At 61.8% G+C, this 20,558-nt stretch overlaps 3 protein-coding genes across 4 annotated transcripts in view; 2 read left to right on the top strand and 1 right to left on the bottom strand.

Annotated features, from left to right (window-relative positions):
• The window catches only part of AIFM3 (AIF family member 3), a 44,253-nt gene extending 41,502 nt beyond the window's left edge, over positions 1 to 2,751 (top strand). The window contains exons 19-21 of one of the 2 annotated variants that reach the window (XM_075433840.1): positions 992 to 1,096; positions 2,135 to 2,155; positions 2,611 to 2,751. In XM_075433840.1, the coding sequence (XP_075289955.1) occupies positions 992 to 1,096; positions 2,135 to 2,155; positions 2,611 to 2,650 (166 nt within the window). In that variant the 3' untranslated portion in view covers positions 2,651 to 2,751. Of the gene's footprint in view, positions 1 to 991; positions 1,097 to 2,134 lie in introns of both variants that reach the window. The other variant, XM_075433839.1, reaches the window with a different exon arrangement.
• Positions 2,752 to 4,792: 2,041 nt separating this feature from the next.
• LOC104327432 (transmembrane protein 17B) lies at positions 4,793 to 6,508 on the top strand. Its single transcript, XM_075433439.1, has 4 exons — positions 4,793 to 4,910; positions 5,122 to 5,342; positions 5,533 to 5,790; positions 6,178 to 6,508. The coding sequence occupies exons 1-4, from the start codon at positions 4,793 to 4,795 to the stop codon at positions 6,457 to 6,459; spliced, it is 879 nt and encodes a 292-aa protein (XP_075289554.1). The 3' UTR covers positions 6,460 to 6,508.
• Positions 6,509 to 7,818: 1,310 nt separating this feature from the next.
• P2RX6 (purinergic receptor P2X 6) lies at positions 7,819 to 15,948 on the bottom strand. Its single transcript, XM_075433438.1, has 12 exons — positions 15,812 to 15,948; positions 15,577 to 15,715; positions 15,425 to 15,496; positions 13,170 to 13,245; positions 12,338 to 12,431; positions 11,971 to 12,051; positions 11,055 to 11,196; positions 10,762 to 10,871; positions 10,164 to 10,257; positions 9,075 to 9,140; positions 8,214 to 8,291; positions 7,819 to 8,134 (listed from the first exon to the last, which is right to left on the bottom strand). The coding sequence occupies exons 1-12, from the start codon at positions 15,946 to 15,948 to the stop codon at positions 7,889 to 7,891; spliced, it is 1,335 nt and encodes a 444-aa protein (XP_075289553.1). The 3' UTR covers positions 7,819 to 7,888.
• Positions 15,949 to 20,558: the final 4,610 nt, after the last annotated feature.

Genomic DNA, 20,558 nt, shown 5'->3' with positions numbered 1-20,558 from the left:
AGGCACTGGCTGGGCTTGAGGCTGAGCCAGTGGGTGGCTGGTGGGATTACGTCTTCCGTTCCTTTCCCTTGCATGGCTTGGTTCCTCATGCCCTTGGAGCAGCACATCTGCCCCTGGTTTTGATGGGTAGGTCTCTCCAGCCAGTTTCTGCTTCCCAGCTGGGAGCTGTCTGTGCTCAAGAAACCAAATGTAAAGGAAACCATTGAAGCTTCAAGACCATGTGGTGTGGGGTGAAGGTGGTGCAGAGCCTCCCAGGAGTCCTGAAGCCTCAGCCCCATGGTGTGCTGAGCACCGGAGGCGTCAAGCAATGGTGGAGTAGCCAAGGTCGAGGCCCTGTGTGATGGAAACAACCACCTGTAGGGTCTCCCCAGGCTGTGGTTCATGGTGGGACAGGGTTCTCCTTGGCAGTTTGTGTTTCTGAACATGGGTCAACAGGAGAAGGTGGAATCTGCACTGCAGCGTCATCAGGTACTGCTGCAAGCGTCTTGGAAGGAGACTGGCTGTCTTCTGTAAAGAAAACTTGTGAGTCCCTGCACATATAATTGGAGTTACATCCCTAGGGAATGGGTTCTTGTGCTGGGGAGAGTGGAGGACCTCGTTTACATCAGGTGGGACATCAAGCATTGCAGCAGAGAAGATGCAGGCTCAGAAAGCAGAGTTCTTCTAAATCACAGCAGCAGCCCTCAAATATGACAGCCCCAGAGCTGTCTCTGTCCTCTGGGCACCCTAGTGATGCTCACCACACCCGCATGTGAGCACCAGTGAGACCACCATGGGGCCAGCCTGCAGTGCCAGCTCCGAGCACTCTCCTGTCCCCTGTCCCACACCGCTAGCACAGTCCCTGTGGTGCTCACGCCTTGGGACGGGTCCTGGCCCTGCAGCAGCGGCTGTTTCTCTTTGCTTCCTGCTTCTCTCCAGCACGTTGCTTTTCGGGCGATGGAGTAGTGGCTGCCCGGGGCTGCCCTAACTGCTCTGCTCTGCCCGGCCCTAGGAGCGACGAGGTGGTGGCTGTGGCCAGCATGAACTACGACCCTATCGTGTCCAAGGTGGCTGAGGTCCTGGCTGCTGGCAGGGCCATCCGAAAGCGCGATGTGGAGTAAGTAGACGCACTGTGGGAACCAGCAGTGCCAGGGCAGGGGCCGAGCACAGCCGTGGGGTGCAGGGCAGGGCTGAGCAGCCCGAGGCAGGACCCCGGTGGGCACTGGGCAGCTCTTTCCCACTGCTCCCCACTTCATACGCTTCTTGCATCTCTCTTCCTGCCCTGCTCACTCCATCCCCCCAAGTGCTGCCTCCAGGTCTGGCATCCCACACACCGGGTCTTTGTCTTAAACACCAGCATCCGAATCCTTGCACAGACCCAATGGGAACGTGGTGCTCGCTGCCTCCGGGCGCTGGCACGTCACCGAGACGGCACTGCCTGCTGCTGGCTGGGCACCCAGTCACTCGAGGGGACACAGAGGGGCTGGGTGTGCTGCTTGTGCACAGCCTTCTGCCAGAGCAAAGCTGGAGAGCTCGCGGTGCTGGGACACCGGCCCTTGGTGTCTCAGCTTCCAGTTCCTTGGGATGTAGCTCATAGGCAAAGTGCATTTTTCTCCCTTCACTTTGTTTTGAAGACTTTGCACAAGAAAGAGTGTACCCCCTGCGTGCAGAGGGGGAGTGCAGAACATGCTGTGCTGGAAGGCAAGTGCTGGGGAGATGAAAACAGCTGGGAAGGAGCCATTAGAGCAGGAATCAGAGCTGAGGGACGAATGTGGGTCCCTGTCCCTGGCGTATTTCCACATCTGGAATAAAAGCAGACTTTTTTAAAAGCTCGGGGAGACAAGCACTCCCAGCCCCCGGGCAGCCCCAGGCCAGCTCAGACACCCCCAGGCACCCCTGGGACAGGGCGCATGTCCAGGTCCACCCAGGCACCAATGACTAGGGCAGGGTTGTGCCCATTGTTTCCAGTACATCGGGAAATGGTTGCTGGCCCCCCGGTTTGTGGCTGGGAGGGAGGTGGCATCTCATGGGCAGCCTGGCGGTGGGGGGAGCTGCTGGCCCCCATGATGGGGCTTGGCGAGCCTGGAGGAAGCCGGACCACCAAAACCTGAATGTCTTTTCTCTCTCTGTCTCCTGCTGCTTTCGCACCTTTTAGGCTGTTTGTCCGTCATGGCAAGTATGTTCGGTTTGGGGTCCCGGGTGTGCTGGGCATGAAGGGCTGGCAGGAGGGACAGCCCAGCCCCCAGCTTGGGCCTTGTCCCCAGTTCGTGTGAGGGGACACTGGTTACGGCTGTGAAATTCTTTTGCAGCTCCCTCTGCGTGGGGCGATGCCGCTGTGCTGGGTGATGGGGCTAGGGGTGGCGGGAGCCATGCTGGGGGATTACATGGAATTGAGGGTCTGCACGTGAGATTTTGGACAGTTTTATTGGTATGAGAGTGAGGGTGGAGGAAGGGGTGCTGCCCTCCTGCCTGGGCTGGCTGTGCCTCTGCACAGAGCAGCACGGGTGCTGGGATGGGGACCGGTGACGGGTGACCAGACCAGTACCCAGACCAGTGCCCAGGCACGCTGAGCACATTTGCTTGCACACGCTGGGAAACATCTCACTGCTGCTGCTTTTTTCCCGTTTTTAGAACTGGAGATATGTCCTGGCTAACTGGGAAAGGCTCCTAAGGCTGCTGGTGGCTGCACCCTCCTGGTGCTGCGCTCGCCGTGGGTAGATGGAATGGCAGCTCCGCGGACAAGCGGGAGCACCACGGCGGAGTCATTTCCCTTTGAGACTCGGATGAACCCAGCGCCTGCCACCACTCACTCACCTTCCCAGCAGACCACCGACGGCTTCTCTGCCCCGGTGCCTACCGGGCTGGGACTCTGCTGTTGCAATTCCTATGGGATGCTGGAAAAGCAGCCCCCAAAGAGAGCGGGGTTTGGCACTGGCAGTGGGCACAGGCACCGCATGGCTGCAGACGCTGCCAACAGGCTGGGGGTCCCCAGGCGGGTCTGCCCCAGCACGTCCCTTGCCCCCATATACAGTGGGAGTGCCTCTCGTTGCTCTCTGTGATCTCAAGCACGTTGCCCCTTCCCAAATCCTGTTCGCTCCCAGCAGAGCTCCGACGTGCATCCTCGTGGAGCCTGGCATCCGCTCCCTCGCCTCAAGGCTGCCGCGCTTGCCATGGCTCTCCCTGTGCCCACGCGCCCTGGGGAGCACCTGGGGGGGGGCAGGGAGATAAGGTCGCGCTGGGCGGTCTCTGTGCAGCCTGCGTTTGTGTTCTGCATTCTCCCTTCTGCAGGCTGGTTGTCCCGCACAGCCCCCCCCAGCAGAGGTGGGTCCCTGCCCACGCCGAGGGCTCTGGAGCTCATCGGTCCCTGTCCCAGCACACGCAGCGTCTCCCCATCCCGCAGCAGACAAGGGGCTGGAGCGCTGCTCCCCATCTCTTGGACTCAGTTTGGGCTTGGGCACTGGCAGCTCTTGGGCTGTCCCCCGGGTGCGGAGCGGGGGCTCCCTGGAGAGGTGCGACAGCCAGACTGCAACCCCCGGGCTTGGTGGCTGTCCCTCCAGCCAGCCTTGTGATGTCCCCCTCCTCCACGGTTATCGCAGGATTAGCACTGCTCCTGAGACAATACTCAAGGAATAGTGGCCAGAAGAGTATTTCTGGCTGCCGTCCAGCCTTCGTCACCGGTTCCTCTTGTTGCCTAGTGACAAGGCTGCATTTCTCATCTCAGCTTTCCATGTCGTGTTTTCTGCCGCTTGCCGGAAGAAGAGCCTTGTCCCCAGCTCAGGAGTGCACCTGGCCAGCCCACAGCCCTGTCTCCGTCAGCCTGGCAGGGCCGGGGGATGAGACCCCCCCCCCCCTTGGAGAGGCTCCAGTGCTCTGTCCTGGGGGAGGTTTCTGCCCAGCAGTCAGTGTTTTACCCTGAGCCCAGAGCAAGAGGATTTATATTTTTAATTGGATTCTCCCCCTGTGAATTAAAGCAGTAGTATTCTTGGGATCTGGATCATCTCTGATTCCTTCCAAGGCTCTTCTCATGTCCCCAGCCAGCGCCTGGCCCTTAAGGACCACATTTACAATACTCTCTCCCAATATTTGCAGCAGCTGCTCTGATGCACCTCCTGGGATGGGCTGGAGGCTGAAGATGGTGAGATGAGGCCATGCCTGTTGGGTGGGACTAACCATGAAGGCCCCAGAGCACCTTCCCTTTTCTCTGCCGTTGGTCTCTGGCTCAACCACTCTCTCACAGACCCCAGCCCCCACTGCCCTCCCCAGGACCCCCGAGCCTGGGTGGGCCTGGGGACACTGAGCAGCGGGGAGACCCACGGGGGCGGCGCATTAGCAGGGGAGCTCGCAGTGATGGGTGCAATGCTCCACGAGTCTGCAGGCTTCGAAGCAGCATTTCTGGCAAAGAGCACCATCCCCTCCTGGGCATCCTCCTCTGTCAGGGAGTTCTGAGCGATAATTACACTGACACAACCCGGCTGGCAGAGGCTGCGACGGAGCAGAGCACTGCCTGGGGGGTGTCCGGGCTGGGGACACTGCCGCATCCTGTCATGGTGATGGGGACGACCTGCTGCTTGCCCCCGCAAGCTGCTGGGGGGAGGGGGGAAGGAGAGGCTCTGCATCCCTGTGGCTCCCGCGTGGGCTTGCTGTCCCGGGGGGGGTGTGGAGGGGAATTTTCCTTCCCCACATCCTCCTCCCGGCTCAGCAGCCCTGTGCCCAGAGAGCCAATGGCCGGGCAGCCCTGCGCATTAGCTTGACCCGTTATCCCGTTAATTACCTTATGGCTAATCCTGGCTGAGGCAGGCTGGGGCGAGCAGCCATGGCTGCGCACACCCCTCTGCCCCCCAGCCTCCGCCGGGGCCTGGCAGCGTTCAGCAGCTCCCTCTTCACCAACAACAAGACGCAGGACAGTGGCACTCCCCGCACCCACCACCCAGGTACGGGCACCGGGGCTCGGCCGCAGAGGGGTTTGGGGGGATTTCGCTGTGGCTCTGCCACCACGAGCCTGCTCAGCGCAGCACCGAAGCACCCGGGTGCCTCTGGGTGCCGGGTGCCCGAAGGGTCCCTGCACCCACCCACCGATGAGAGGGAGCAAAAATAAGTGCATTGGCTGCCAACAGCAGCTCTTGCTGCCCAGCCTTCCCTCAGGCACGGCAGGGGCCATCACTCCCAGCGCGGGCTGCGAGGCAGGGACTCGCTCTGGGCAGCGAGACCCCGGGCCGGGGGTGCTGGGCAGCCCTGCCCACCCCTGCCCACCCTGCCTAGCCCACGAGGTGCTGGCCAGCCTGCCGCTCCAGATGATGCTCTACTTCAACGTCTGGTACTTCCCGGTCTGGTGCCTGGCCGAGGGGACGATGCTGCAGCTGAAGGTACCGTCCCGTGGGCACGTGGCTCCTGCCCAGCCTCCCTGGGCACGCAGGGGCCACGCTGAGCCGGGCAGAGCGGAGCCTCTTCAGCGCTAGTGGGTCCCCATGCACAGTTCTGTTCCCCGCGAGATAAGATGGCTCACCTCCGGCTCCGAGAAATGGGAACCGTGAGAACAACCGCTGACCCATCCAGGCAGGGAAGCCTGAACTGGGAGGGCAGAGTGGGCAGGGCTGGGCTCCAGCACGGGTGGGAGCTGGCAGAGCATGGGGAGCAGGGCACAGGGAGCAGGGCACGGGGCACCGGGGCTGGCTGGGACAAGGCTGTGCCCTGTTCCAGTACCACCTGCTGCCTCAGCACTACCAGGTGCTGCTGGTCACTGCCTTCCTCATCCTCTCGCTGGCTGAAGGCTCCCGCCTCTACCTGGGCTACGTGGGGAACCTGCAGGAGAAGGTAAGCACCATCTCTCTGCGTGGGCTCGGTGGGGGACAGACCGGCCTGGGGAGCTGTGGCGGTGCTGGATGTCCCCTTGCTCAGGACCCGAGTGCCCTGTCGCTGCCCGTTCCTCCTGGAGTCCTGCCTGGAGCTGTCCTGGGAGGGAATGGCAGCTGCAGGCAGGACGTGCAGGCAGGGGACGGAGGGGACCCACTTGCTCTCCTGCTGTATCCCTCTCCACGCTGTGTGTGCAATGCTCCAGCACCGGGCTTGGTGGCATCCAACTGCACCCAGGCACAGCTCCCCGCGGCAGGGATGTCCCCAGGTGCCGAGGCCAGCTGAGCAGCCGATGCTCCTGCAGCAGAGAGGGTCCCCCCACCCCACCACCTGCCTCTGCTCCTACAGGTGCCCGAGCTGGCCGCGTTCCTCCTCCTCTCCCTCCTGATCCAGCTCCCCATCCTGCTCTTCCTGCTGACGGACAGCCACATCGTCCACCTGCCGCTGGAGGTGGCCGTGCACAGCCTTTTCCTGGCCTTCCTCCTCGCTGAGATCGTGGCTGCCTTCCTCACACTGAAGACCATGACCAAGCAGCTGGCAGCACAGTTCTACCTGTGGCAGCTCAGGGAGGGTGGCAGGGGATGGCCGGGGCCGAGGGGCACAGTGGGGCAGGCAGCTGAGCAGGGGTGATGCTGCAGGACCCCTCCATGCCACACGGCCAGTCCTAGCAGGGAGCATTAAACGGTACTCAGAGCCCCGCTGTGCCTCCACACACCATGGTTTCGAGCCGGGCAGCTCGGTGGCTTGTGAGGTACCAGATCACCCCCCAGGCACGGACCCAGCCTCTCCCTGCCCTGCACCAGTCTGACAGAGCCTGGGGCAGGTGGGAGCACAGGGTTCAGCACCTCCAAAATGCTCACCCCAGGGCTGTGCTTGTCCTTGCTGAGCATCAGCCCTGGCCAGCAAGCACAGAGCCACTCCAACCCCCGCAGACACCAGCCCAGGGCAGCTGCCTTGGGCACAGCCGAGGGGTGGTCAGCCCCGCTGCTCCCTGGGGAGCTCGAAGGGTCTTCCGTGAAGCCATCCCACCTGGAAGGAAGGATGCAGGGAGCTGCAAGGTGCAAGACTGGCACCACAAACCCTTCACAGCCACCCCCAGGGCTAGAGCCAGAGCAGAGCACCTCCTGCTATCTGAGCAGCTTTATTTCACTGTGTCCCTGTTTGCCAGGGGAAGTCAAGGCCCACGGCGATCTGGAAGGTGAAGAAGCGTGAAGTGCTTTAAGCCTCTTGTGCTGAGCATGGGCCAGCTGCTTCCCAGCAAGCTCGAGTTCCCACAGCAGCTCCCCAGCACAGCTCTGCTCGGTCCCCAGCCGGCCAGCGCTGGAAGCTGCAGGTGGCAGGGCTCTGTGCTACAGGAACCAAGAACTTCTGCTGATGCAAATGCTTCTCCAGGAAAGGCAGACCCTAACCCCAGCAGCGCACGCTCAGGCCAGGAGAACTGGCCCACCTCCACCTGGGCTACAGCCATGTCCCCATCGTATCTACCTGGAGCTCTCTCCAGAGGGAAGGGTGCTTGTGGCAGAGCGTTCCCGACGTTCCTAGGCTGCAGCCTCAGTCTTGCCTTTAGGGGCTTTTGCCTGTGAAGTGAACAGGGGCATCTCGGTGTACACCAGAGACAAGGTGACAGCTCAGGCAGGTGGTCGGGCATGGCTCTGCTCCGTTCCATATGACCAGATTCACTGTCCGAGACCCCCACTCCACTCGTGACCTGAGACCAGGCATTAGGAACATCTTTTTTCCTCCCCCAGTACAGGGCGCAGCCCCGGGGCAGTTCACGAGGAGCTGGGGGATCTCTGTCCTCAGCAGCTTCTCAAACCTGGCCAAAGCCACAGACGATCTCAGCTAGGGCTGGCAGCTCTCCTGCTCTGCGGGGTCCTGGCAGCTCTCCTACTGCGCGGGGTCCTGGCAGCCCATACCCTGTGACCCCCAGATTCACCGGGGCTGGGCAGTGCCAAAGCAGGAACCGCACACGGCAACAAAACCTGGCTGCTGAACTGCAGCGTGGGCACTGACACCGCAGGAGGTGCGCCCCGAGGAGCTGCGCTCCCTCCACGGGAGTTCAGAAGAGGGTGAACAGACGTGGAGCTGGGCGAGGTGCCCTCAGGGACTCCTTGCTGTCTAACTGCGGCTCAGGTCGCGGTACCGCTGTCCCTGCAGCCTGGGCACCGGCTGGGTCCCTCTCCGCCGCTCTGCTGCCCGATGGCGTTAAACCTGTGACAGCTTCACCTCTGCCAGGTTCAGTGCAGACCAGACACCAAGCCCGAGAGTCGAAGGCTAAGAATTCTCCACCGGGGTTTTCCCAGATCTTGAGCACTGAGTTTTAACCAAGGGGCAGAAAATAATTAAATCACTCCAACCTCACCTCTCCATGGCCCCATCCTTACCTCCTCGAACTTCTCCTTCCAATAGAAGTCAGCCTTCGCATCCAGGTAGAGCAGCACCAGGTCACAGACCACCGTGGCCTGGAGACAGACAGACGCAGCAGGGCCACCAGCAGTGAAACTCCCCAAGCAGTGCCAGGCCCTCTGCCCTGGCTCCCACCAAGCCCTGCAGCCGGCTGTGGGCAAAACTCCAGCACCCGGCCGGTGCCGGGGGCAGTGAGCCCAGCCCGCCTGCGGCCCCAGCCCGCGGGCAGCTCCAGCGGGTCCGCTTTGAGCCAGCCTACTCCCGTTAGACGCACCGGAGCTTAGACGTGACCACTGGGCTGCAACGCCCAGACGCAGGGCGAGGGCTGGCCCAGTGGAGAGCCGCCATCGCAGCCACGCAGCAGACTGGGGCGAGCCTGTCTGGGAGGAAGGAGGGGGCAGGAGGGGGAGCCAGGCTCCCCGATACCCTGCTGAGAGCGAAGAGCCACGCAAGTGCTCTACACTGGGCAGCCCTGTCTCAACGACCACCGCGCCACGTCTGGACTGGAGCCGGACACTGGCTCCTTTAGAGTCAGGGGAGAAGCAGAGAGGAGGTGCTCTCTGCTGCTGGCCAGACAGCCGGCCGGAGCAGCCAGTGACGCGCCTTCCCGGGCTCAGCAAACGCCCGGCCTTCATCAGGTGTGCCGGTGACAGTGCTCAGGATTCAGCAGCGCCATCACTGCCAACAATCACAAAGGGGAAAACGGGAGCTAACACCCCGCCAGCCACCTCCCGTCCCAGGCCAGCGGGCACCGAGGAAGCCTTGTACCCAGGCGGGCAGGGCAAGCCGCAAACCCCAACCCACGGGCCTGAGGAACCGAGCGCATCTGGAGTACTCACGGCGCCAAAGAATGCGACGCCGGTGCCGAAGCTCACAGCAGCAGGAATGACGCTGAACTTCCCCGCCTGGTGAGAAACAGTGGGTGGAGGGGGAAGACAGTGGTGGAGAGCGGTGAGCCGGCGGTGGGACAAGCCCCGCCGGGCAGCGTGCTTAAAGCCAGGGAGGTGCTGGAGGAAGCCAGGGTCCTGTCCCCGTGCCCAGCTGTAGGAACCTGACTGCTATCGCCTTGACTCAAAACCCCTTCGGCTGTCAAAGGGGGGACGGAGGCAGCTCATGACTCACTGGAAGAGGTTACTGAGACCGAGCTGCTCCCACGGGCACCACGGGACCCTCCCTCTCACTGCAGGACCCCGACAGCTGCCCCGATGGAACGATGTCCCAGCGAAGAGCAAACATGGCCCAGGTGTGATGTGTCCCTCTCTGCTCAAACGAGTCCAGTACCTCTGAGGGAAGAGATTTTTGGGTTCCTGTTTCTCTCCTGGTTACTCTCTCCTGCTCCACACTTCCCAGACCTGGTCTCGCTACCCAGAAGCGGTGTACCCTGTCCCGCACTGCGTGCTTCACCCTCTTCAGGTGAAAAGGCCACTGCTAAGCACGACAGACCAGCTGAGGACATCTCTCAGGGTGGCAAGTCCTCTCAGCACAGGCTCCATCCTGCACAGTTGAGTACTGAATTTGTCAGCAATGCTGCACAGAGTAGCATCAGCCATGATCATGTCCATGCCGTTCCTCCCCGAGGATACAACTAATCAAAAAGGGATTAACTGTCCAGGTTCAGAAAAGTTCAGGGGGATCTTTGCCAGGGTGCTCCCACCACAGCACCCTCAGAGATGCCCACAGGCCCTCTGCCCAGACAAGCTCACCTTGCCTACAGCTCTTCTCACCCATGTCAGCTCCTTAACGAGGGAAGCCTCCCTGCTCAGGGCATTACCAAGAAGCGAAGAGCTGACCGGGGTGGGGAGTAGCAATGCCAGCAGGAAGCCATGGGGCTGGCTGCAGGAGAGAGCAGCAGGGAGCGGTGTGAGGAGCCAGCCCCGGTGACCAGGCTGCCAGGGCTGCACACGCGGGGTCTGCAGAGGAGCCGGTACCTGGCCGTGCACGGAGATGTCGAAGCGGATACCGTAGAGCTTCAGCAGGTTCCGGTAGAGCCGCCGCTGGGGGTCCCAGTAGTAGGAGGCAGTTCTGCAGGAGACATCGGGCACGGCTCAGAGCGCCACGGCAGCTCTGCAGAGGCAGTGAGGGAAGAGGGCTGCCAGGCCGTATGACTGCTGGGGCTACCACGTGCCTGGGCACACCTCGTGTCCTCCAGCGAGCTGGGATGCCGGCGATGCACGTGCTGCCGCGACTCACCAGCTTGGCACCAGCAGCGGGGCATCGGCACCCGTTCAGCACCCAGCCTGGGTCACTGGGAGCACACAGCTCCCAGTGCATCCAGTTCAGGGTCAGCACAGGTGTGGACAGCCACATATCCCTGCAGGTAATGCCCTGCACAGCTCCAAACAGAGCAGAGCTACGAGGTGCGGGGACTAGCACGGCGCCCCGGTACTGACAGACCCCGTGCCGAGCTACCACATCCCGCTGTCCCTGCCGCTCCTTTCCGAGCGTCAATCAGGGAAACCGAGATCTCAAACAACTGCCGTGGGCTCAACCCGCGGGCCCGCATGGCCACTGTCCCAGCACCCTCACCTGAAATTGTACCTCCTGTCCCGCAGGCTGAAGGAGTACTGTGGCTGGCACTGGGCGGCAGGGCGATCCAGGTCACAGTCCCACTCAATGCGAACTCCGATGCTCCCCCCCTGCAAAACACGTTGTGTTCCAGGAGAAGCACGGGATCAGAGACTGGACGAGTTCTTTACCGTTCAGGTGTCCACAGATAACACATTCCCTTAGCATTTCAGGGGCCAGTCCTGTCCCCTGCCCCTTGCCCACATCCTTGACAAATTTGGAGGCATCTTCCATATTTTTAAAAAAGCAAGTACCAGCAGTGCGAGGTCTCCAAAGGTCTCTCCAGCTGCCTCCACCATGTCACGGACACGGAAGACAGGGCAGAAGGGGCTGAAGAAAGGATCATATTTGCAGCTCTTGAAATAGGTGGGGTCGTTGGTTTGCAAAGCATTGCACCTGAGACAGAGAGAGGGGGAGCTGTCACAGGGGGTGTGGGAAGACGGAAGAGGAGACCCTCCAGCTGGAGTGGGACCACTAAAGCTGCTGCTTTGGTAGGAGACAGTCACCACCTCTCCTAAAGCCTCAGTCGGAGAGCGGTTGGAGGGAAACTGGCCCAGAGGAACCACACATGGAGATACCATCCTTTACAGCACCTGCCACAGTCCTTCCCCTCCCAGATCCTCTCCTCCACCTCTGCCCCAGTGCTTCTCTTGTCTTCCCCAGCACTGAGCTCCCGCCACTGAGAGATGTAATGACCCAGCTTGAGTTTGCACTCTGTGGGTGACAGCGGGGGCAGGTCAGCTGCCCCAGGCCGTGCCTCCTGACAGAGCAAGGCAGCACAGTCAGCACACCCGGGGCTGCGAGGCCAGCGCGGCCCTTTACCGGGCCTCTGTGAAACCATTCTGCGAGGACAAAAATGCAAAAAACTCTGGGGTAAAATGAGACCTTGGGAATGACTGGCCTTGTCCAGCTCTGTCTGCAGTGCTCTGGGCAGCAGACGGACACCAGTCCCTCTCTGTGAGGGGTTCCCATCCCATTGCTCTCACGTCTGCAAACACAGGTGCCACTGGAGCGACCGGTGTTCTCCTGAACACACCATCCCGAGCTGTAACTGCCCCAGCTGCCACCCGTCCTGGGTGGCACACGGCTTCTCGGACGCCTCGCTGCGCAGCCCTGGGCAGACACACTCAGCGCAGAGGCGGGACGAGGCTGGAGGAGCGCCGTACTTACTTGGAGAAGTTAAATTTGGTGAAGTGGACGGTGTTTTTTATAAAAAGAGTGAAATTCTCCGCCTCAGCCAGAAGAGGTTTCCTGGAAAACAATCACCAACAAACTCAGATTTTGCACAGCAGCCAAGGCACGTCCCCACTCCCCTTGCTCTGCAGTCTCTTCCACAATTCCGGGACTTTGGCTACAACGGACAGCTGCAAGAAATGCTCTTGCGTGAAGTTCTCTGTGCTTAACTGACCAGTGCATCAATGTCAAAGGTCTCCCTGAGCCTGGCTGCCCGTCGGGCAAGTATGATCATGGCCCTCACAGAGCAGAGGGAAGGAACCAAAGCTCTCAGTGCCTGCTGTCCCGTCACCCTGTGCCTTACCTGGGCAGGGTGTTGTTCTCCACAGGACACCAGCCATAGATCTCACAGGTGGAATGGGTGGTGTTGAAAGTCACACATTTCCCAGTTTTTATCCCTAAAAATGAGACAACATATATCATTTGCTATGCCCTTCTGAAACATCTTCTCTGCAGCTCACCTCCTGGGATAGTGTCCTGGCCACAGGCTTGTTCTGGCCTTCTCAAAACATGAACCACAAAGACAACGCTGGGATCATCTTCAGCATTTTCCCCACCCAACACCTTCCCTGCGAGACCTTCCCTTGAGGCTGAACAACAGAAGCTGTTTTTACAAAGACAAGAAGCTGCTTCCTGCTGTCAGCGCCCGCCTGCCCAGCGCAGCTCTCCCAACCCGTAGCTGCTGAAGCCACCCGGTCCCCCGGTGAGAACACCACGAGCTGGGGCAATCCCGCACACAGAGCTTTGGCAACCGACCTGCTAGAGCTGAAATATCCTCTTCCAGCTGAACTCACACGGGGTGCTAATATTAATCAGCACAAAATAAAAGGCAGGTTTTATTACAAAAGGAAAACCTGCCAATCACGCAGCACAGTGGTTTCGATTCCAGCAGCCGACATCGGCAACAAAGCAGCCGTGTATCTGCCGTGCCAGCACCACGTGCCCGCAACACCTCCTCGCCCAGCTGTGACAGGTTGCCGTAAGGTTTTCCCAAGAATAAATGCCTGGAGAGCACTTCTGTGTACACTTACAAGAAGCACGGAACTCGGGCATTGCCGGAGTGCTCGGACACCTTTGCAGACCTGTTTGCAATGCGTGAGGAATTAAAACGATTTTTGTAGCAAAACACTCAGTACCGTTGCCACGATCCACTGGCTTTCCCACGGGGCAGTCTGCATCTTCTGCGCACACCGCATCAAGAACAGAGGGGCTCTGAGAGACGGAGGGAAGCGCTGTCACCGCGCTGCACAGCCGCCCGAGGCCACGCCGCCACTCACCCGCACTGCTGCTCCTGCTTCTCCAAGCATGTCCCAAGCGCTTACAGAAGACAGCCACCACATCCAAAACCTGGGCAGGCTCCAGCCAGCAGAGGGGCATCTCCTAGGGGCAATCCTTCCCGCCCGTCCCCACGCTCTCTGGGGCACTCGCCTCCTCCTCCTCGGAGGCAGGCGAAGCCCCAGGAATGACATTATCGTTAATCTTATTAGAAACAATTGCTGATTCCCAGCCTTCGACAGCTATGCAGCCACACACCAGCGAACCTTCTTGGAGATCAAACCACCAGTAGCATTACATATAAGCAAAGAAGGGTGAGGCTTCTCCCAAAATCTAACACCCTCCTCATCCCCTTAGGACACCATTCTGTGTTGCTTGGGGCTGGGAGCGGGGCCACTCACGTCCACATCCATCAGCAGCGTCTGGACCTGCAAGAGCTGAGCACTGCTGGGTGTGCTAGAGACCAGGATTTAAGTCAAAGGGTCCCCTCGCCCCAGAGCTTGCATCTGGACAGAGTGGATGCAGCGTCTGACTCATGCCTTCTGGCTCCAAGTCTGTTTTGATCATCTTCACTAACCTTCAAAGTGCCTTGCAAGTAGGGGCAGAGGGTTTCCAACCACTCAAAGTATTTGAGATCAACACTGAGAGGTCTGCCCAAGAGATTAGTCACAGCTCAGCCACAGATCGCAGCTCAACACAGACACCAGCTGTTCAAACGACCCATCCTGTGCTCGGGTGCTGCCTCTGGCCCCAGGCAGACTTTTCCCTGTTTTGTCAGCACGTAGTACTTTGGTAATAGAGAATACTCAGAACATCCTGCAAAGTCAAAAGCTGTCCCTTCTAAATCTTCAAAGCTTTCCACGCATGAACGTCAGCTACAGCCCCAAAGCCAGGAACTGAGAAAATACTGGAGAGCAGCGCGGGGTGAAGGCTGCGACAGGCACCCAGGCACACCGCATCGCTGTAATGGGATGAAATGCTCTGCTCCCTCTGCATCCTTGGCTTGCACGCTCCAACAATAAGCACCCAGAGATGCCCACGACTGCCTGTGAGAGAGCCCTGAAACCCTCTACAGCACACGTCTTCCCCTGGGGACATTCCTGCACCTACCAGTATTTTAGGAGTTCTCAAGGTTTTAAGGAGGGGTCACTAGTACCGCTTTCCCCGACCCAAAATCAGGTTGCTGCTCCTCTCCTGCAGCCTGTGGGCTGCGTTTGGAGAGCAGCCCAGCCCGGCAGCCTGCGGCACAGGGCGAGCTGGGAAGCCAGGCCAGGCTGGGCTGGGCACAGCCGCCTGCAGCGAAAGCCGGAGGGACCATCAGGACAAACAGCGCTTGGCTCAAGCACAAGGTGCCAGCAGCAGCTGAGCTTAAACGACATTTGCTCCTGTCTGCCGAGCAGGGTCTGGCTTGGGAGAGTCCAGCTGAGGAGCTGGCCCGAACCCAGCCTTAAAGAGAAGGTTTCTCTCAGGGAACACATACCGCTGAGTGCCGGCTGACTGGGAAACCTAGACCTTGTGCTCCGTTCCTCCAAAAAACAAGGCGCTAAGACGGAGAGGACACTCGCCCTGCAGCAGAGTTACAAAGGAAACACGACACAGGCATCCACAGAGCGAGTGTCTGTAAAAGCGTCAGGAAGAGTGGCAGAACAGAGGTCTAACGGAACGGAGCAGCCAGTCAAGGAGCCGCAGACACGCGTGGGGCTCCGGAAGGAACACAGGCAGCAGAGGCTGCTGGCTGGCGATGGCAGCGCTGCCGCCAGCCGCACTGCGGAGACGGAACAGCAACGGGGCAACACCGCCCGGCCCCCCCGAGCGGCCCGTGCCCAAAGTCCGCCGCGATCACCCGGTGCCACCGCCCGTGAGGAGCCCAGGCGGCCGGCGAGTCTCCCGCAGACTGTGCCCCTCGTCCCTCCGGCCACCACACGCCGCTCTGGCCAGGCCGCTGGGACACGTCCCGGCCCACGCGGGTCCGGCAGAGCGAGTGCCAGCGAGGTCTACGGGGCGACGAGGGGAGCCGGATTCGTTCGGAACGAAAACGCGTTTTCCCCTCGCATCCGGTCCCGCACGGCTGCGGGGCGGCCGGCGCCACAGCCCCGGCCCCGCACGGCCCGCTCACCTCGGGACAGGCGCCCTGGGCTTGCCCCGCCGTGGCGATGAAGCTGGTGGCCACGAATAGCACGTCTTCTCCCTGGGGAGGCAGCGGGGGCGGGCAGCGGGGGCTGCGCGGGGTGACCCCGGCACCCCGCCGCCCTCCGGGGCCGCCCGTACCTGCGGGGCCCGCCCGTAGTCCGCCGCGTCCCACACCCGCCGGCCCGCGCCGCCCGCCGCCCCCTTCAGCTTGGCCACCACGGCGGCGCGGGGCGCGGCGTCCGTCTCCTGGTAGCCCTTCCGCGCCAGCAGCACCCACCTGCGGGGGGCAGCGGGGCCGGGCGCGCTGAGGGGACCCCCGGCCGCGCCCGGCCCCGCGGGAGGGAGGGAGGAGGGGACGGAGGGGCCGCCCTACCCGAGCAGGTAGCCCAGCACGCCGAGCTGCAGCAGCCGGTGCAGCAGCCCGACCCGCCGGTTCCGCGTCAGCGCGAACTTGGCCGTCTTGTAGTCGAGCAGCCCGCCGCAGCGCCCGCGCGCCGCCCCGCCCACCATGGCCGCCCGCCCGCAGCCCCGCCCCGCAGCCCCGCCCCGCCGCAGCGCCCGCCCGCAGGCCCGCCCCGCCCCTCACCGCCCCGCCCGCCATGACCGCCCGCCCGCCCGCCTCCCCGCCCCGCCCCTCGCGGCCCCACCCCGCCCCACCCGCCATGGCAGTCCGCCCGCCCGCAGCCGTGGCCCCGCCCCGCCCCTCTCAGCCCCGCCCCACCCCGGCGCAGCGCCCGCCCACCGCCCCGCCCGCCCACCGCCCCGCCCCCCCTCGCGGCCCCACCCCGCCCCACCCGCCATGGCAGTCCGCCCGCCCGCAGCCGTGGCCCCGCCCCGCCCCTCTCAGCCCCGCCCCACCCCGGCGCAGCGCCCGCCCACCGCCCCGCCCGCCCACCGCCCCGCCCCCCCTCGCGGCCCCGCCCCGCCCCACCCGCCATGGCAGTCCGCCCGCCCGCAGCCGTGGCCCCGCCCCGCCCCTCTCAGCCCCACCCCGCCCCTGCGCAGCGCCCGCCCACCGCCCCGGCCGCCGCACACCCGCTGCCGAGGCTCCGCCCCGCCCCTCCGCGGCCCCGCCCCGCTCCATCTCCATGGCAGCGGCGCGGCGGACCCAGGCCGGGGACGGCGGTGCTGGGAGGCAGCGGCCCGCCCCGCGCCCGGGCCTAGGCCGCGTCCCCGCCGTGGCGGTGCGGGGTCAGCGACAGCGCGGCGGGCGCTGGGCCTGCGTGGGAGTGCGCGGTGAAGCCCCCCCCCCCAACGCCTTCCCTCACGGGCGAGGACGCCGGTGCCGGGCTGCGTGCGGGGCCTGCGGCGTGACCCCGGCCTCCTGCGGCCGGCCCCGCGCTCAGCCTGCGGCCCCGCTGGCGAGGGGCGGGCAGCACACGCTGGTTCATGTCCGGTAGTGCCGCCCATGAAAGCGGCTTTTGTCGGGCATGGCACTGTGGACAGGTGCGGCGGGGCCCGTGAGAAGGGTGCAGGCTTTCGCACTGATTGTAGATGACAAACCTGCTTGTGCTGTGCAGCTCGTTCTGTCCGAGGGGTGATCGGAGGTCCCTGCCCGTTCCTTTCCTGTGGCTGGTGTTCAAGGCTGGGGACAATAACTGGATTCTGCAGTACCTGTTGAGGAATCACACAGGCATCGCCGTACTTCTCGTTAAATATTTCTGAAATTAATGCCCACCAGCAGGGAGCAGGGCACTGGCGCAGCACCAGGTTCCGCCAGCGCCGAGGTCCGGGTTCAGAGTGGCCGTAAGGGAACGGAGGGCGCTGACTGTGGCTGCAGTCACGGGCTGCCAGGTGGGAGTGACCTCCAGAGACGTACGTTGTCAGGCACAGCGGGCCAGAGCCTCTTCCTTTTCCTCTGCGTCGTGAATATTGACAGCAGAAGTATTTTTCATCATTTTTATGGAAGGAGATATTAGTTCTTTAATAACATAAACAAAATGAAATACCTTAAACCGTGTTCAGTGTTTGCTTTTCCAGCCTAGCTTTAAATGACTGTGGAAGGGGAATCCTTCCGCACATTGTGCTGGTGGCTTCGTGAAATCCTCCGCGCCTTGCCCAAACAGAAACGGGATCCCAAACAGAAACATTCACAAGAGCTTTGTGAACCCAGTGAAACTGTAAATGACCCGTTTGGGGTTTTTTTGCTGCAGGGTGCCAAGGCTTTAACTCTTTCCTCGATGGCTGATACCTCTTGTTTCGATCAGCATCCTTTTCAGGCCGTGAATTTCCTTGCACCCCTTCACCGTTTTGAAGGCTCAGCCAGCTTGTTCTTCTGCAGTGCTTGGGCCTTCTCCAGCTGCCTGACTGTTTCTGGAATAACGAGCGTTAATACTCCAGGGAAGCCTAATTCCAAGTGAAACTCTTCTGGTGTAAGTTGCATAGGTGACCACAAACGTTTTAGCTGTAGCAGCTCCTGATACGCGTCATTTGGAGGCAGGGCTGGGGCGGAGGAGCCTGCGACAGGACTCCTAGCTTCTCCCCCAGGGCGGAAGAGAAGCTTTTCCGTGAACGCTTTCATCTCCGTTACAACACTGAGTGTGCCACCGTGCTCAAAGCTGCCTTGGCTCTTGTCCCAGCAAGGATCGGGGCCCGCGGCGTTTGCTGCTTCCAGCCAAGCGAGCCAGGGAAGCCGGGGCGGGTGGGATGTCCTCGCTCCAGGGGAGGAGCAGCTCACTGCAGCCCGTTCCTGACAGCAGCTGACGGGCGGTTTGTAACCTCTACGGCAACGCTCTCGTCGCGGTGAGGAAGTGTTTCTGGTCTCTTGCCTACATTTCCCTCACGACAGTCTGAGGCCGTTGCTTCTTGCCTTGTCTCCTGTGCACGTGGGGAAGACACCAAACTGGGAGGTGTGGTAGATACACCAGAAGGCTGTGCTGCCATTCAGCGTGACCTGGATAGGCTGGAGAGCTGGGCAGAGAGGAACCTGATGAGGTTCAACAAGGGCAAGTGCAGGGTCCTGCACCTGGGGAGGAACAACCTCATGCACCAGTACAGGCTTGGGGTGGACCTGCTGGAGAGCAGCTCTGCGGAGAGGGACCTGGGTGTCCTGGTGGACGACAGGTTAACCATGAGCCAGCAGTGTGCCCTGGCTGCCAAGAAGGCCAATGGGATCCTGGGGTGCATCAAGAAGAGTGTGGCCAGCAGGACGAGGGAGGTTCTCCTTCCCCTCTACACTACCCTGGTGAGGCCTCATCTGGAGTACTGTGTCCAGTTCTGGGCTCCCCAGTTCAAGAAGGATGAAGAGCTACTGGAGAGAGTCCAGCGGAGGGCTACAAGGATGGTGAGGGGACTGGAACATCTCCACTACGAGGAGAGGTTGAGGGAACTGGGCTTGTTCAGCCTGAAGAAGAGAAGGCTGCGAGGGGACCTTATAAATGCTTACAAATATCTGCAGGGTGGGTGTCAGGAGGATGGGGCCAAGCTCTTTTCAGTGGTGCCCAGTGACAGGACAAGGGGTAATGGGCACAAACTGAGGCACAGGAAGTTCCGTCTGAACATGAGGAGGAACTTCTTCTCTCTGAGGGTGACGGAGCACTGGAACAGGCTGCCCAGGGAGGTTGTGGAGTCTCCTTCTCTGGAGATATTCAAGACCCGCCTGGACAAGGTCCTGTGCAGCCTGCTGTAGGTGACCCTGCTTCGGCGGGGGGGTTGGACTAGATGACCCACAGAGGTCCCTTCCAACCCCTACTATTCTGTGATTCTGTGATTCTGTGATTTATGCTCCTTACTTTTGTGCCTACGTGGCTGGAGACTGGCCTGTCTGCCGTCGGCACAGAGCCTCCGCTGCTGGGACGGGACCGCATTGTTCCTGCATGCGCTTGCGCGGCTCGTTAGAAAGACATCTGCACCGCACGGCGAGGTGGGGAAGAGCCGTGGCCCCAGAGCAGCCCGGTCACAGCGACTGGAGAGATGCAGGCTGCCCAAGGGCGAGCAGCGGCGCTGCTGCAAGGCTCTGGGTACCCTGTGCTCGGTCCGCTGGCCACTGGCCGTGCCGCCTCGGGGAGGGACGAGGGGACAGCCGGGCAGGCCTCGTGCCATCTGCCGATGCCCTGCCATTCCCTGGATACACGCTGCTGGCGTCCCGGAGTGACACGCCGGGCTCACCTCATCCTCTGGCTGTGTCTGCAGCAGGAGGAGGGCAGGATGGTGGGGGATAACGAGAGGATTACTTACAGCCAGCCTGAAACGAGCCCTGCAGCTTCTCTGTGCTGCTTTCGGAGCTGGGTGGAGGGAGGGAGGGATCATTCAGAAACCCGAGGCTGGGAAGTGATTTAATTAGGACATGGAGCTGCCCTCCCCCAGGCACCACTCCGGTCCAGTGCTCGGGGCTCCCCTTTCGCTCCCTCGAGCACGGACAGGGCTCAAGTGTGCGAGTCAGTGCCTGCCAGCTTCAGCACCAGCTCTGAGAGAGTCCAGCGCAGGGCTACAAGGATGAGGAGGGGACTGGAACATCTCTCCTACGAGGAGAGGCTGAGGGAGCTGGGCTTGTTCAGCCTGGAGAAGAGAAGGCTGAGAGGGGACCTAACAGATACTTACAAATATCTGCAGGGTGGGGGTCAGGAGGACGGGGCCAAGCTCTTTTCAGTGGTGCCCAGCGACAGGACAAGGGGCAACGGGCACAAACTGAAGCAGAGGAAGCTCCAGCTGAACCCGAGGAAGAACTTCTTCCCTCTGAGGGTGACGGAGCCCTGGCCCAGGCTGCCCAGGGAGGTTGTGGAGTCTCCTTCTCTGGAGATATTCAAGACTCGCCTGGACAAGGTCCTCTACAGCTTGCTGTAGGTGACCCTGCTTGGGCAGGGGGTTGGACTGGGTGACCCACAGAGGTCCCTTCCAACCCCGAACATTCTGTGATTCTGCGATTACACCGTCTCTGCAGCAGTGCTGGGGGGCACTGCGACTTCCACCCTCTGCCTTCGCCGTGCAAGAGCCCGGCCGTCGCTGTGAGCTCCCACAGCTTGCGTCGCTGGGGCAGCGTGGGCGGCAGCCGCGAGCCTGGTTCCTGAAGCCTTCGCCATCATCATCAGCCCAGTCCCGCTTGGCTGTCTCTGGAGCTGGGCTGGGACAGCCCCCCGCCCCGAGCTGCAGCTGGCGTAGGCGGATGCAGGGTCTCTTCCATT

This window comes from Opisthocomus hoazin, chromosome 12 (assembly GCF_030867145.1).
Source record: "Opisthocomus hoazin isolate bOpiHoa1 chromosome 12, bOpiHoa1.hap1, whole genome shotgun sequence".
NCBI classification, from domain to species: Eukaryota; Metazoa; Chordata; class Aves; order Opisthocomiformes; family Opisthocomidae; genus Opisthocomus; species Opisthocomus hoazin.
Note: the sequence above shows the minus strand (reverse complement) of the source record. Positions and strands in the feature narration are given on the sequence as shown.

Bases quoted from the DNA above. Each gene is read 5' to 3' on its own strand.
- LOC104327432 (XM_075433439.1), top strand. From the start codon at position 4,793: ATGGCTGCGCACACCCCTCTGCCCCCCAGCCTCCGCCGGGGCCTGGCA. The intron at 4,911-5,121 runs GTACGGGCACCG...GCCTTCCCTCAG, and splicing joins TCCCCGCACCCACCACCCAG to GCACGGCAGGGGCCATCACT. The intron at 5,791-6,177 runs GTAAGCACCATC...CTGCTCCTACAG, and splicing joins TGGGGAACCTGCAGGAGAAG to GTGCCCGAGCTGGCCGCGTT.
- P2RX6 (XM_075433438.1), bottom strand. From the start codon at position 15,948: ATGGTGGGCGGGGCGGCGCGCGGGCGCTGCGGCGGGCTGCTCGACTAC. The intron at 15,716-15,811 runs GTAGGGCGGCCC...TGCCCCCCGCAG, and splicing joins GTGCTGGGCTACCTGCTCGG to GTGGGTGCTGCTGGCGCGGA. The intron at 11,197-11,970 runs GTAAGTACGGCG...TCTCTGTCTCAG, and splicing joins ACCAAATTTAACTTCTCCAA to GTGCAATGCTTTGCAAACCA.